At 59.3% G+C, this 14,390-nt stretch overlaps 1 protein-coding gene across 2 annotated transcripts; it reads left to right on the top strand.

The window, feature by feature from the left end:
• Nucleotides 1-2,190: 2,190 nt before the first annotated feature.
• On the top strand, nt 2,191-12,806 carry RPS6KA4 (ribosomal protein S6 kinase A4). Of its 2 annotated transcripts, none has more exons than XM_082344030.1 (17): nt 2,191-2,351; nt 2,454-2,525; nt 3,218-3,436; nt 3,532-3,647; nt 4,173-4,280; nt 4,485-4,565; nt 4,645-4,748; nt 4,845-4,995; nt 7,299-7,463; nt 9,224-9,352; nt 9,532-9,665; nt 9,762-9,855; nt 10,340-10,459; nt 10,594-10,788; nt 11,093-11,252; nt 11,442-11,605; nt 11,875-12,806. In XM_082344030.1, the coding sequence occupies exons 1-17, from the start codon at nt 2,297-2,299 to the stop codon at nt 12,067-12,069; spliced, it is 2,262 nt and encodes a 753-aa protein (XP_082200156.1). In that variant the 5' UTR covers nt 2,191-2,296; the 3' UTR covers nt 12,070-12,806. The 2 variants fall into 2 exon arrangements, with proteins under 2 accessions (XP_082200156.1, XP_082200155.1); XM_082344029.1 differs by having other exon boundaries at nt 2,192-2,351; nt 10,340-10,513.
• The last annotated feature ends 1,584 nt before the right edge of the window (nt 12,807-14,390 follow it).

The raw sequence follows: 14,390 nt of genomic DNA, 5'->3' as shown, positions 1-14,390 counted from the left end.
CTGGGCCCCCAGATCCTCCACAGCCTGCACTGGGGCCCCGAGCTGGAGCTGGGGTGACTTTGTGGACAGGGGCGATGGCCGGCCCCCACAAACAGCTCCCGCCTGGGGCTCCGCCATGCGGCCCTTGCTGAGGAGGTGGTCTCTGGGAAACCCCCCAGCTGAAGGAGGCAGGCAGGAGTGGGCAAGAGAGCCCCCTGCCCGGTCCAGACGGCGAGCCAAGGACCATTTCCTGGGGACTGTGGCCCGGGCCCATCTCTGAGCCTTAGCTGGGATGTGAGGGACACGAGAATAAAGCTGGGATGCAACCACCTGAATCTGTGCTCTGTGTCTACCAGCCGCATCTAGGAGCCACTAGGTGCCAGGGACACATGTGGCCTGGAATCCTTCTCTGCTGGCAGAGGCCTGTGGCCATTGGCCTCCTTGCCCTTCATGGGGCAGCAAAGGGCTTTCTTCAGGGCAGGGGCCCGCTGGGCTGGCCTGGATGTCCCAGTGGTGGGGGGAGGGGGCGGAGGTTCTGGGTAGACGGCAGAGTGGGTGGGGTCTGGGCTCCCGAGTGTGGGGCAGGAGAAGTACCCAGAGGGCCTGCGCCTGCCCCCTGTACCCTCTTCTCTCCTTTTATTTCTTCCTGCCTCTTCGTCCTCTCTCCTCCATGCCTTTGGGGCTGAGCCCCTCCCCAGGGAATTTACCGCCCTTGGGGTGTCGCCTGGTGCCAGGGGCTGTTGTGGAGGGACACACGAGGTGGGAAGGACGCCCGGGGTCTCTGACCAGGGCCTCTGGGATGACTGACGCCCGGGAAGGGGGCCATTAGACTGGGCGGCAGGATGTGAGTCAAGGCACCTGGGGCCGCCCAGAGGAGGGTGGGGCTGCCCGGCTGAGGTGAGGCAACCTGAATCTGGGGGTGGGAAGAGCTGGGAGGGGTGGCCAGGCCAGCCTCCCCAGGGTGACCTACTGCAGCCTGACTCAGGGTTTCCACAGCCCTCCCCTTGGGGATAACCCACCGCTCTGCCTGCCTCCTCTCAGCCTGAGTTTCTGAGGCTGGTGGCATGGGAGTGGACCCCCCTGGCCTCCAGTGGGGCTGAGCAGCCGGAAGCCCCTCCTATAGGCCTCGGGGCGGGGGGCTTTGATGGCTGCCCCACCCTATTGGTGGCCCCTGTCAGTTGTCAGGGAGGGGGACAAGGCTCCGGGCCTGATGGGGAGAGCAGGCCACCCCTATGTGGCTCTGACACCCCTTTTCGAGGTCTACTCTGTGCCAGGCTTGGGGAACCACAGGGGGCAGAGCCACATCGGGGTGCGCGCACTGGGTGGGCTGTGGAGGGTGGCTGGGGGCTGAGGTGCTTTTATAGGTCCGCTTGCTTTAGAGAGATTCGGTCAGAAAATCGGCTGTCCCTCCCTGCTGGGGGTCGGGCTGGGCTCCCTCTCGGTGCCCCTTGTAGGTAAGGGGAGCCCAGAGACAGGGCTTGGTCCTCAGGGTGCCTGTGCCCCCAGGCCTCCCCGGCAAAGGCAAGTCTACAGGGGAGAGGGTCTTGCTGGCTGTGGGGGGGTATAGACAGGGAGCTGGGCTGGGCTGGGCGGCTTCTGGGACCCTCTTAGCCTGCCCAGCACCAAGAGCGAGAGGCACGCTGAGTGAGAGGTGCAGGGCTGGGGCTGTGTTGGCAGTAGCTGGACAAGGGTGGCCGCGTGGCTTCAGGCTGCTCATCTGTCAAGGGGACGGACAGATCCCCTCCCCTATTTGCTGAGGTCAAGGAGTGATCAAAAACGAGGCAAGTGGGTTGTGATTTTTAGGAAATCCCTCACTTTCGCTGGCGGCTAAGAATTGGACAGAGCTGCTTGGCTGCCCTTAGGGCTGGCACCCTGGAGGGGAAGGCGGCTCTAAAGTACCTGAGTAGGACCCCCACCCCCCTTGGGGCACAGCCTGATGTGGACTTACCGCCCTGGGGCCAAACCTGGCTTGGGAGTGTCCGCCCCACAGAGGCTCCAGGTTGTCCACGGACCCCAGGCATGGCTCCTAAGGGGTGTTCCCAGGTCCCCAGGATGGTCGCCTGGGGGCCCAGAGCGCACAGCCCTAGCACCAGCCCCCTGCGCCTGCGGGAGATGGGGCCGCCCCGCCCGCCCGCAGCCTGGCGCTGTCACGTTCCAGCGCCTGACTCAGGCCGCGCGGGGCGGGGAGCCGGGAGGCGGCGCCGGCGCCCGCCTCAGCCCCGGAGGCGGCACCAGGAAGCTCCCGCCCCGGCCGGAGCCGCCATGTAACCGGCGCCGCCCGGAGCTGAGCCTCGCGGGCCCCAGCGACCCGCCGGCCATGGGGGACGAGGACGAGGACGAGGGCTGTGCGGTGGAGCTGCAGATCACCGAAGGTGGGGCAGCGGTGGCCCGGGGTGCAGGCTGGGTGATGGCTGCCCAGGCCGGCTGGGAGGGTTCATGCACTGGCTGGGTTCATTTGCCCCCTGTGCCCGCAGCCAACCTGACCGGGCACGAGGAGAAGGTGGGAGTGGAGAACTTCCAGCTGCTCAAGGTGCTGGGCACGGGAGGTGAGGAACCCTATCCACCGGCAGGTGTCCCAGGCATGGTGCCCCGGGCCTCCCGCTTGCACACCCACCTGGGTTGGGCCAGGCCACCGGCAGTGCCCCCCAGCCTCTCCCTGCCTTGCCTGCTTTGCCCTGCCCTGCCATGGTTTGCATGCCAACACCCAGGGCTGCTCCACGTTGACGTTGCTCCTCCCTGGAAGGTCCTCCCGGATCTGCCAACACTCTTGGGGGCTTGCAGCTCTCCTGTGTGATTCACAGCTCCTCCCCTTGCGAGATGTGAGAGCCTTCTCCCCCACTTTGCAAACTCCCCTCCTCGGGTTTGACCGTCCCTCCCCTGTCTGCATGTACCTCTGCCTCCCTTCCTTGGCTTTGCATCCTCTTGCATCTGTCTCATCTTCCACAGGTTTGCACATGACCCGCCCTCCACCCCACCCCCACCCCCGCTGCAGGCCTCCCGGAGTTGTGTGCCCCCCAGCCTGGTTCGCACGTCCCCTCCCTGGTTTTGCTGAGCACCCTGCCGGGGGTGTGCACACCTTTTCCTTAGAAGGCTCTGCCAGTTTTTGCACACCTGCCTCTCACCCCAGCTCCCTCCCCCGACTTGCACACCCTCCTGGGTTGGCCGCATGCCCACCCTCACCAGTCTGCACCACCCTCCTGTTCATGGCCTACCCTCCGCCCACCCGCTGCTCCCACAGCCTACGGGAAGGTGTTCCTGGTGCGGAAGGCAGGCGGGCACGACGCGGGGAAGCTGTATGCCATGAAGGTGCTGCGCAAGGCGGCGCTGGTGCAGCGAGCCAAGACGCAGGAGCACACGCGCACCGAGCGCTCCGTGCTGGAGCTGGTGCGCCAGGCACCCTTCCTGGTCACGCTGCACTACGCCTTCCAGACGGACGCCAAGCTGCACCTCATCCTGGGTAAGGGCAGACACCTTCCAACCCTGGGGGCCATGGAGGCGGGGGGGCCACCCAAGGGGGCTACTTCGCAACTTTCACCCACCCCCCGCCCCCAGACTATGTGAACGGCGGCGAAATGTTCACCCACCTCTACCAGCGCCAGTACTTCAAGGAGGCTGAGGTGCGCGTGTACGGGGGCGAGATCGTGCTGGCCCTGGAACACCTGCATAAGGTGGGTGAGGACCTGGCCACCTGGCTGTGGCCGTGGGGACTGGGCCTGGGCCTTGGCCTTAGAAGGGGCCTGTGAACATAGCGGCCTTGGGCTTTCTGAGGGCTGGTGGCCTTGGTGGGGACGGGAGCTGCTTCCCTTAGGCCTCCTGGAAGGAAGGCCTCGGTGCTGCCTGGTGGGGTCTCCTCGAAGGGGCTTTCCTCTCACAGGGAACTCGAGGCTGCTTCCTGGGGCCACGTTCACAGAACTTCTGCAAACGGAGACCTCATGCCTTGGCTCCCAAAGCCGTCATGAGATGGGGCTCCTCTCCCTGGGAACTTGGGGCCTGCTCCCCTGCGGCCTCTCCGCGGTGTCCTCCTTCCTTGCTTTTACATCTTAAATGGCTTTTCCTATCCAATGGCCCAGTCCCACCCCGGCCCCCCACCAGCACTGGAGGTCCCCTTCCCCAGGGACCAGGTGCAGGGACAGGAGCTGCAGGAGCGGAGGGTGTCGGGGGAGGGACCCTCAGTGCCTTCTTGCTCCTGCCAGCTGGGCATCATCTACCGAGATCTGAAGCTGGAGAACGTGCTCCTGGACTCCGAGGGCCATATCGTCCTCACGGACTTCGGGCTTAGCAAGGAGTTCCTGACAGAGGAGGTGAGTGAAGGGCAGTCTCGGCCTCCTGCACCCCCATGCCGGCCTTCCCTTCCCGCCTCTTGCTCCATGCCTGGCTCTGCGTTTCTTGGGGGTGCAGAGGTGAGTAGATCCAGGCCCTGCCTTCGGGGAGTTCCCACTGCCCCGACCCTCACAAGTCCAGCAAGTCTTACTCTGAGCCTTGGGCGGGTCCTCTTGCCCTCCCAGAAAGAGCGGACCTTCTCCTTCTGTGGCACCATCGAGTACATGGCCCCTGAGATTATCCGCAGCAAGTCGGGCCACGGCAAGGTGGGTTGGCAGGGGAGCGGAGGGGTGGGTGTGGTGCGGCAGGGGTGGCCGCGGGCGCTCACCCGCCTCTGCCCCGCAGGCTGTGGACTGGTGGAGCCTGGGCATCCTGCTCTTCGAGCTGCTGACGGGGGCCTCGCCCTTCACCCTGGAGGGCGAGAGGAACACGCAGGCAGAGGTGTCTCGGTGAGCAGGGTTGGAAGCAGAGGGCGGCCGAGGGGCCTGGGCAGGGCTGGAGGGGGGGGCTTGCTGCCCCTGACGCCCCCCCACCAATCCTCCCAGACGGATCCTGAAGTGCTCCCCTCCCTTCCCCCCCCGGATTGGGCCAGTGGCACAGGATCTACTGCAGCGGCTACTTTGCAAGGACCCCAAGAAGCGGCTGGGTGCAGGACACCAGGGGGCGCAGGAAGTTAAGAACCACCCCTTCTTCCAGGTGAGGCTCCTGGCTCGCCCCCATACCTGTCTGCACACACCGGGGCCGGGCTACTGCTCTGGGCTGGGGGACACTGGAGGGATGGTCTGAGGCTGGCCAGTTTCACTTGATGTGGAAAACCTCTCAGATAAAGAAACCAGGCTTGTCTCCTCAGCCGTCTCTATTGAAACTTGGAAGATGTGTTCTTGCAGGAAAGCATTCTAGGTTCATTGCCTGGTAGGGCTGGCAGGGACTTGAGAATGAATTCATCAGTCCTTTCACTGGACAGGTTCAGAGGAGCAAGGTGACTCGCCCAAGATCACACAGTAAAAGTGTAGAGCTGGGAACAGATCCCAGGTCTGCTGTCAGCCCAAATCTTATGACTCTTGCATCCACTCAGGGTTTTGGTCTTTGTACCTGTACAGGCTGTGTGCCTGTTCTTCAGATGGACATGTCTGAATCAACCACGTGGGTTTTGTTCACTTGTTAAAAGCACACACAGTTTAGGGTGCAGTGCAGAGTGAATTCTGTCCTTGTGAGACCTCACTGGCTCAGGCACTGTGCCTGGCCAGCATCATTGCCTAGCAGGGCCCTGTAACAGTGAGCACCTGTGTCTTGGCCCCTTGCTTGCATTATTTCATGTAAGCCTCAGAACCTTCCTGATTATCTTCATCTTTACAGATGAGGAAACTGAGGTTCAGAGAGGTTAAGTAATTTGCCCAAGATCACTGAGCTAAGTGATGGAGCTCAGATTTAAACCCGCAACTGGGTGGCTTGAAGGCCCATGCTCTTAACTGTTATGTTCTGTTTACATGTGGGTATTAAATTTGCCTTGTCTGACGTAGAAACAAAAGCATCCACTTCTGGGCACTTATAGTGGGCCAGGCACCCAGTTACCCTTGCTATGAGCGCCATCTCCTTGAATCTTCCCAGCAAGTACTGGTTGGAAGGGCCCTCAGAGAAGCTTTCTCAGACAGGAGTCTAAGTCTCTGCGGTGAAGATGTCCCTTTGTGGCCGAAGTGACTGAACAGTGTCAGTTTCCTTAAGTGAATTCCTCAACCCACCCTGAGCACATGCCAGGCCCTAGGTGCTGGGAGTAGGTGGGCCAGTAGTCACACTGGAGAGGCGCCCCAAGGTTTTCGAGGCCTGATGGTGCCCTTATTCCCCCTTCTCTTGAGACAGCCTCTTTGGTGATAGCAATGCTCTGGTCCCTGGTGCCAGAACTGGGGCCTTCAAGCCCAGGCCAGGCCTCTAGGCTGCAAGTGACAAAAAGTCCAACTCAAGATGGTGAAATCTGTGGAACAGAGCCTGGCTGCTAAGAACAGAGATAGGAATGAATAGTGGTCTAAACAAGATAGACGTCTATTTATTTATTTATTTTCTCACATAAAAGAAATCCAGAAGTTGGCAGGCTGGGGCTGCTGTGGTGTCTTCATGAAGCCAAGTTCAATTTTTTTCTTTTTCTTTTTAAATGCTCCTTTATTCTTAGCACGTAGCCTCTGTCCCCAAGGTTGCCTCGTGGTACAAGATGACTGCTGGAGCTCTTGCTATCTAGGTTGCTCTCCAGGTGGGAAGCACAAAGAAGAAGGAGTGGAAGGGCAAAAAGGGCACCTTACCAACCGTTCACCCTCCTCTTCAGGCTCTTTCCCTGGATTCCTACCTCGTAATTTTTGCTTACAAGTAATTGGTCACTGCGAGCTGCAAGGAAGTTTATAAAATACTATTTTTCAGTTGTGTACATTGGTTCCTGAAATAAAATTGGGGCTATAGTACTAAGGAAGACCAGGAGAATGGATGTTGGGCAGGCAACGAACAGGCTCCGCCATACTAGTTTAAACATAAAAAGGAATGTGTTAGCTCCCATAAATGAAAAGTCCAAGGAAAAGTGGTCTGACTTCAGGCAAGGCTGAATCCAGGTGCTGAATCTATGTTATCAGGAATTTCTTTCTTTGTCTCTGGGTTCTGCTTTTCTGCACAGGTACTTCATCATTAGATATTGAGGGGGTCCCCAGCAGTTCCAGGCCCATATCCTCCCAGATTTAAGTCCAGTAGGAGAAAGAGATTTGGGTTTTTTTGCACATCAATTCTATTAAAAGCCCCAGAATTGGCTGAGTGTGGTGGAGGGGTGGTTCTCCAAGAGAAATAGGGATTCTGTTATCAGAGGAAGGGAAACAGAAGCTGAGGAGGCAGGAAGAACAGCTTCCCACACAAATGCCAGTGAGACCTTTGCCTCACTGAGGAGCTGCCTGGTGAGGGTGGCCTGAGTGGACAGGGGTTTCCACTTCCTGCCCTTTGACCCCCTATCTCTCATTCCTTTTCTCCAGGGTCTGGAATGGGCTGCTCTGGCTGCCAGGAAGATTCCAGCCCCATTCCGACCCCAGATCCGCTCAGAGCTGGATGTGGGCAACTTTGCAGAGGAATTTACCCGGCTGGAGCCTGTCTACTCACCCCCTGGAAGCCCCCCACCTGGGGATCCTCGCATCTTCCAGGTGAGTGAGCGTTCATAGAACCACAGATGCGGGGGAGGCAGGATGCTGCTGCCAGCCTCAGTCCTGGCTGACCTATGGGCACTGCATAGGCCCCGTGTCCTGATCAGGACTCAACATCTCCTCTAGATCTCTCCACTCGTGCAGAATCTAGAATTGTCAGTCATAGAGACCGCCTTGGCAGGACATGCCTTTGAATTTCCTGGTTTATCTTGAAATTTCATGTTAATTTCCCTTCGTCTCTATCATATCTCTTTATTGTTATGTAAAAATATTGTTTTAAATTATTCACTTGCTTAAGGGGACACTTAGGAAGAGATGCCTTGTTTATACTGCGGCTTTGCATGTCCCTTTGGCATACCATATCACATTCCTGGGGGCATAGGCCCCCTCCACCCAGTTTTAGAAGCTTAGGCCTGTTGGACAAGTCCCAACTCCTTTGCCCGGCATACAAGGCCTTGCATGATGTGATCTCTGCTCAGCGCCCTAGCCTCAGCACTCTGTTATTCCACTCGGTGCTCTAGCACCTCTGAACTGCTCAGAGGTTCCAGAACACACCTCTGTACCTTTGCATATGTGGTTCCCTCAACCTGGAGGGAATAGTAGCTCACCTGGCAAAATTCAAGCCTTGCTGTCCAGTGCTGTCCGCATGTGAAGTCTTCCCTGCTCCTCTGGCCCTGGGTCACCCTTTCCTTGTGCACCAGCCCGCTACAGACAAAATCTCCTTCTAAACAGTTTGTCAGGTTTTATCCCGACGCTGACTGAGACTGCCTCACCTGGTCTGAAGCTCCCAGAGGGCAGGGACTACGTGTTTAATTTCTGTGTCCCTGAGTCCAGCTTGTAATTTCTGTGTCCCTGAGTCCAGCTTGGGGGCCTGGCCTATAGGACATGGTCCATAAATATTAAATAAGAATAGGCCAATATCAAGTATGGACGGATCAGTTCCCCTGTATGAAGCTCTCACAAGGGACAGCTCTGTGCTTGAATATCCCTCGATCTACTGCGATGCATCCTCGATCTCACAGTCCTAATGAGCAAGTTTTCTTGTGAATCAGTGGTTCCTTTCATTCATTCATTTAATGATTCAAAAATATGTATTGAGTGCCTTCAATGTGCCAGGCACTGACCTGGGCACTGGGGACGTAACAATAAACTTGACAGACAATAATCCCACCCACGTGGAGCTTGCATTCTAGCGCACAGTGGCGCTGCATTTTTAGGAGAAAACAACACATTGTTAAAATTACCCTTGAGAGTCCCTTGAATTGCCAGGATGTGGATTGTTAGGAAAGGCAAAGAATTAACTTTGGTTTCTCTTTACGTTTCCTCAGTAGCCCCCCTTGCAGAGGAGGCCACAGTTTGATTTGAAGGGAAGGAATAAAGACTTTTGTCCTGAGTGGGTAGAGTTGAATTCTCCTAAGTTAAGTATGTGTGTGACGCCAGGCCACAGTTCTTTCGTGTATTCAGCCTATCATATTCTGGGCCACTACACTGTGCCAGATGATGCCCTTGGCACTTGGGGGGAATCACTGTGATGAGAAAGGTAGAGTCACAGACTGGTGGGCGGACAGACATGGTCCCAAGAGATCATAGAACAAGGTGGAATAAAATGTCCACACATCCTTTGTGCACCAGGATGCAAAAGCAACATCCTCTACTCCTGGGTCTTTCCTCTGCCCCCGCCCTCCTTCCCGCTGGGTGTGGGCCTTCGGGGACTCCATCTGCACCTCCATCCACCCCTGACAACACCCCTCCTCCGCCAGGGATACTCCTTCGTGGCACCGTCCATCCTGTTTGACCACAACAACGCGGTGATGACCGATGTGCTGGAAGCGTCTATTGCTGGAGACCGGCCTGGCCGGGCAGCGTTGGCCAGGAGCGCCATGATGCAGGTGGGTTGGGCCAGGGTGGGGAGAAGTGGGCTTGGGGGCATCTGGGCTTGGGGACTCCAGATCTGGCTTCAGCAGGCGCACGCTGTGGCTCCGGTGAGGTCCGTAGCCTCTCTGAACTGGGGCGTGGCATGGCCGCAAGGCTCCCGGTAGGACCTCTGACGCGTCCCCTTTGCCCCCAGGACTCGCCCTTCTTCCAGCAGTACGAACTGGACCTGCGGGAACCCGCGTTGGGCCAGGGTAGCTTCTCCGTGTGTCGCCGCTGCCGCCAGCTACAGAACGGCCAAGAGTTCGCGGTCAAAATCCTCAGCCGCAGGTGGGCGGGCCCGGGGTGGGCGGGGTTCTGCTGAGCGGATTCGGGGAGGGCGGGGCCGGAGGTCAGCTGTCCTGACCCTGCCTGCCCTGCCCCCAGGCTGGAGGCGAACACGCAGCGCGAAGTGGCCGCCCTGCGGCTGTGCCAGTCGCACCCCAACGTGGTGAAGCTGCACGAAGTGCATCAGGACCAGGTGACGCCTTCCTGGGCTAGGGCGGAGCGCAGGGGCGCTAGAGCCTGCCCGTGGGGGGCGGGGAGGAGGACAGGAGGCGGGGCCTGAGAGCGCCATGGGCGGGGCCTGAGGATAGGTACGGGGGCCTGAGGACCCGGAGGTCAGGGAAGTGGGATTTCAGGGGAGTAGGGCCTGAGGACCGGAAGGCGGAGCTGAGGATGGCCAAGGGAACGGGGCAGGGGGAGGATTTAGGGCGGCGGGTTTTAAGGTGGCCAAAGGGACGGGGGCCTGGAAAAAAGTACGGGGTAGAAACTGAAGCGAGTCCTAAGGTGGTTCTTGGGGTGGTCTTGAGGTCAGGGTTCGAACACGGACGGGGCCTGAAGCCGGGGGCGGAGCTTGATGTTGACCGAGGGGCAGGATCTGGCTGGCGGGTGGGGCCCGGCCCGGTTGGGTAGGTGGTGACAGTAACCCAGGTGGTGACCTTGGCCCGTCGCGCCGCCCGCAGCTGCACACGTACCTGGTCCTGGAGCTACTGCAGGGTGGGGAGCTGCTGGAGCACATCCGCAAGAAGCGGCACTTCAGCGAGTCCGAGGCGAGCCAGATCCTGCGCAGCCTCGTGTCGGCCGTGAGCTTCATGCACGAGGAGGCGGGGGTGGTGCACCGCGACCTCAAGCCCGAGGTGGGCGCGGGGCCTCAGCGGACTGGGAGGGCTTCGGCGCGGAGGGCCAGTCTCTGACGGCCGCCTCGCCGCCCTCATAGAACATCCTGTACGCCGATGATACGCCCGGAGCCCCGGTGAAGATCATCGACTTCGGGTTCGCGCGTCTGCGCCCGCAGAGCCCAGCGGGGCCCATGCAGACACCCTGCTTTACGCTGCAGTACGCGGCCCCCGAGCTGCTGGCGCAGCAGGGCTACGACGAGTCCTGCGACCTCTGGAGCCTTGGCGTCATTCTGGTATGGGACGGGGTCTCCGAGGAGATGTCAGGGTCCTCCGAGCCTAGGGACAGGAGTTCTCTTGTTGGGGTGGCAGGGTTTGGTCTGAGGCTGGGGTCAGAAGTCGTCCTAATACAGAGGCGAGGTCTCTCTGGTGCTGGGGTCCGGGCATCCTAGTTTTAGGAGTTGGAAGTCAGAGTTCTTAACCCATGGGCCTCAGGGGTTAGCCTCTTGGAGAGGGTGAATGGTCCTGCAGTGGCTTAAGTCAGTCTCCTGGCCTCCACTGGCCCCCTAGTCTGGACTGGTCTCACTTTTCACCCCCCAGTACATGATGCTGTCAGGCCAGGTCCCCTTCCAGGGGGCCTCAGGCCAGGGCGGGCAGAGCCAGGCGGCGGAGATAATGTGCAAGATCCGCGAGGGGCGCTTCTCCCTTGACGGGGAGGCCTGGCAAGGCGTGTCTGAGGAAGCCAAGGAGCTGGTCCGAGGTGCGAAGCCGGAGGTCACAGATCATGGTTGGGGAGGGGGAGGCCATGGGGTCACGATGGGACAGGGATTGCAACTGGGTCAGGTGTCCTGGTGGGGGACTTGTGGGGAGGAGAGTGGGGCTGCTAGGATGTCTCTGGGGCGCAGCCTCTACACACAGCCCCCCAACACTTCCCCCGTCCTGCCTCCAGGGCTCCTGACTGTGGATCCCACCAAGCGGCTGAAGCTCGAGGGACTGCGGGGCAGCTCGTGGCTGCAGGACGGCAGCGCGCGCTCCTCGCCTCCGCTACGGACGCCGGACGTGCTGGAGTCCTCGGGGCCAGCTGTGCGCTCCGGGCTCAACGCCACCTTTCTGGTGAGTGGGGGGGGGGCCTGCGAGGGGTGGGGGACCGAGACTGGAGAGGCGGAGCCTGCGGCAGGCGACTCCGCAGAGTCCTGAAAGGTTGAGTTCAGCCGAGTCCAGGCCTCTGACCTGTCGGGACCCTGACCGTTTGAGAGGCTGGAGGCCAAAGACCTGTTGGCCCTGACCTAGTGGTATGGGAAGGAAGGCCTGGGATGGGGGCCAAAGCTAGGATTTGGAAGTCGAGGCCGGGCCGGTGGAACTTACCGCCTCCTTTCCGCCAGGCGTTCAATCGGGGCAAACGCGAGGGTTTCTTCTTGAAGAGCGTGGAAAACGCGCCGCTGGCCAAGCGGCGGAAACAGAAGCTGCGGAGCGCCGCCACATCCCGCCGCGTCTCCCCCGTGCCCGCCGTCCCGGGCCGGGCACCCGCCGCCAAGGGAGCCCCCCGACGAGCCAACGGTCCCCTGCCCCCCTCCTAGCTCCCGTCACTGTGACCCCCTCCCCAGTCGGGGCTGTGTTCTAGGAGGCCGGCTCACTGCCCCCAGGCCTCCTGCATCGCTCCGCCCCATCCCCAGGGATTGTTACCCTTCTCTCCCCTCCCCCCACCCCACCCCCAGACAGAGCAGAAGTATTTTTATAAGCAGAGAATTTTTTTAATGTCTTACCAGATAGAGTTAGAGATGCAGGGAGGGAGGGGGCCTGCTGAGGAGTGGAGTGGGGGGCCCTCTGCCTAGATGCTGCCTCATCTGGTGGAAGGCACTTCTCCCCCAGGGGGTTGCCCTGGCAGGGAAGGGCTCCTTCTCCATTTCTAAGCACTGAGTTGCCACAGGGAGAAACTGGGACCTCTCCCCTGCCCTCCCCTGAGGTCCTGCTCTTGGGAGGGGGCACCCCTCAAGCTGTCACTTTATGGACTGTTTGTGCAATTACGTCCACCAAAGACCTGTGTCGGGGGTGCTCAGTGAGAGGCCCTGGGGGACCCCCTGAAGCATTTCTGCCTCACTTCATGTCACCTGCTTCCCCCTATTGAGGCTAAGGAAGGAGGTAGACGACCCCCTAAAAGGGGAGGCCCCCTTCTCACCCATCCCCTCCTCTTTGGCACAGCTGCCCCTAGCTGGGGGTGGCGCCTTGGGGGTCTGGGGTGGGCATCCACAGTCACTGCCTCAGCCCATCCAGGCTGTGCCTTTGACTTTAAAATAAAAGTCTACCCAGTGCTGTGTGTGGCATGTGTGTGTGTATGTGTTGGGGGTATGTATGGGCAGAGATCCTGGGGCTACCTTCCGGCCAACGGGGCCTGAGACCTCAAAGAGGAGGGACAGGGCAGACCCTTCTGGGTAAGATGGTACCCTTTGTCCTTGGCTTTTGACATGAGGGTCAAACAGTTATCTTGGGTGTGTATCTGACACCTCTGCCATGTATCATTTAGGATTCTCCTGGTTGTAAGTAATAGAAAACCCAACCTAAGCTTGCTTCAGCAGAACAGGATTTTTAGGCTTTTTGAACTACACAACCCAGGGGTAGCTTCAGGCAAGACCTGATCAGGATGCAAACATACGATCAGGACTCAGCTCCCCAGTCTCGGCTTTTTATCCTGTTGTGGGTTTTTTTGGTGTTGTTGCAGACTTGGAGGACTCTCCTTTTGGCCCCAAGATGGGTGGCAGGTGCTCCAGGGGACTACAGATTGAAATCTGGTGATAAAGAGAGTCTTTGTTTTAGCATTCCTGGCAGGAATCCTGAGATGTACTCCAATTGGATCCAGTTAGGTCAAGTGCCTACCCTGAATCAATCACTGTGGCCAGGGATGCAGTGTGCTGATTGGCTTAGATCTGGATCTTAGACTCCCCTCTGCAAGCTCATTGGGTGGAGAGCAGGAGAAGGGGTGGTCCCTAGAGAGAGGTCAGTTGGACAGGGTTTGGTTCCTGTCAGGGAGGGAGAGCAGAAGGGGAGCAGCTCATACCCATGGCTCTGGCAGTGATCAGAGCGTACCCCTCTCAGGGGGAGTGAGACTGCCCTTGTGTGATCTCTACCGGGTGGTTGTGCCCATAGGGCCGTTTGGCCTGAGCACCTCTGTGCCCCCCTAGGTCAGGGCTATTTGTCTGTATAGTGCAGATGTCCTGAGAGCCCCAACCCCCTGCCTGGACACTACTCTGGGCTGCTCCAGGCCTTCTCTCCCCATAGCCACCCTGTGGGGTCATCTCAGGGTGGACCTTCCCCTCCTGTTCTGAGGTTTGCCTCTTAGAAGAGGAGGTAACTGGAGGCCTGGGGACAGGAGCTGGGGCCCCACAGATGCTGAAGTCAGGGCAAAGCCAGGTGGGCCTGGTGGGCAGGTGGGACCCCATGGGTGTGGATCAAGGGCAGTTCGGGGGGGTGTGGGAACACCCAACTGTATCCCATCCTATGGGTCTGAGGGAGGAGAGGGGTGCCCAGGAGAAGGTCGGAGGGAGGGGAGGGGAAAGCTGCGCTGATTCTGACTCTTGTTTTACTGATCGTGTGACTTAAGTCACCTAACAGTCCCAGGCTTCCCCATTGGTCAAGAGGGAGTCATATGGCTGTCAGGATGAACTAGAGAATGAACACATGTGAGAGTGGGGTCATTTAACGACCAAGTATTTACTGGGATTTACTGAGGTCTTCCAGTGTGCAGGGACTGCCCTGAACACTACACGGCTTATCTCATTGACTCCCCACGACTAGCTGATGAAGAAAACACCATTTCCATTTAATAGAGGGGAAAAGTGAGCCTCAGTGAAGGTCAGCACCTTGCTCAAGGTCACTCAGCTAGAAGTGCCTTCCATCCTGGTGG

Source organism: Balaenoptera borealis, assembly GCF_965194805.1.
Source record: "Balaenoptera borealis genome assembly, chromosome: 11".
In the NCBI taxonomy this organism is placed as follows: domain Eukaryota; kingdom Metazoa; phylum Chordata; class Mammalia; order Artiodactyla; family Balaenopteridae; genus Balaenoptera; species Balaenoptera borealis.
This window is presented reverse-complemented; position numbering and strand designations above follow the sequence as displayed.

Bases quoted from the DNA above. Each gene is read 5' to 3' on its own strand.
- RPS6KA4 (XM_082344029.1), top strand. From the start codon at position 2,297: ATGGGGGACGAGGACGAGGACGAGGGCTGTGCGGTGGAGCTGCAGATC. The intron at 2,352-2,453 runs GTGGGGCAGCGG...CTGTGCCCGCAG, and splicing joins GGAGCTGCAGATCACCGAAG to CCAACCTGACCGGGCACGAG. The intron at 4,281-4,484 runs GTGAGTGAAGGG...TTGCCCTCCCAG, and splicing joins AGGAGTTCCTGACAGAGGAG to AAAGAGCGGACCTTCTCCTT.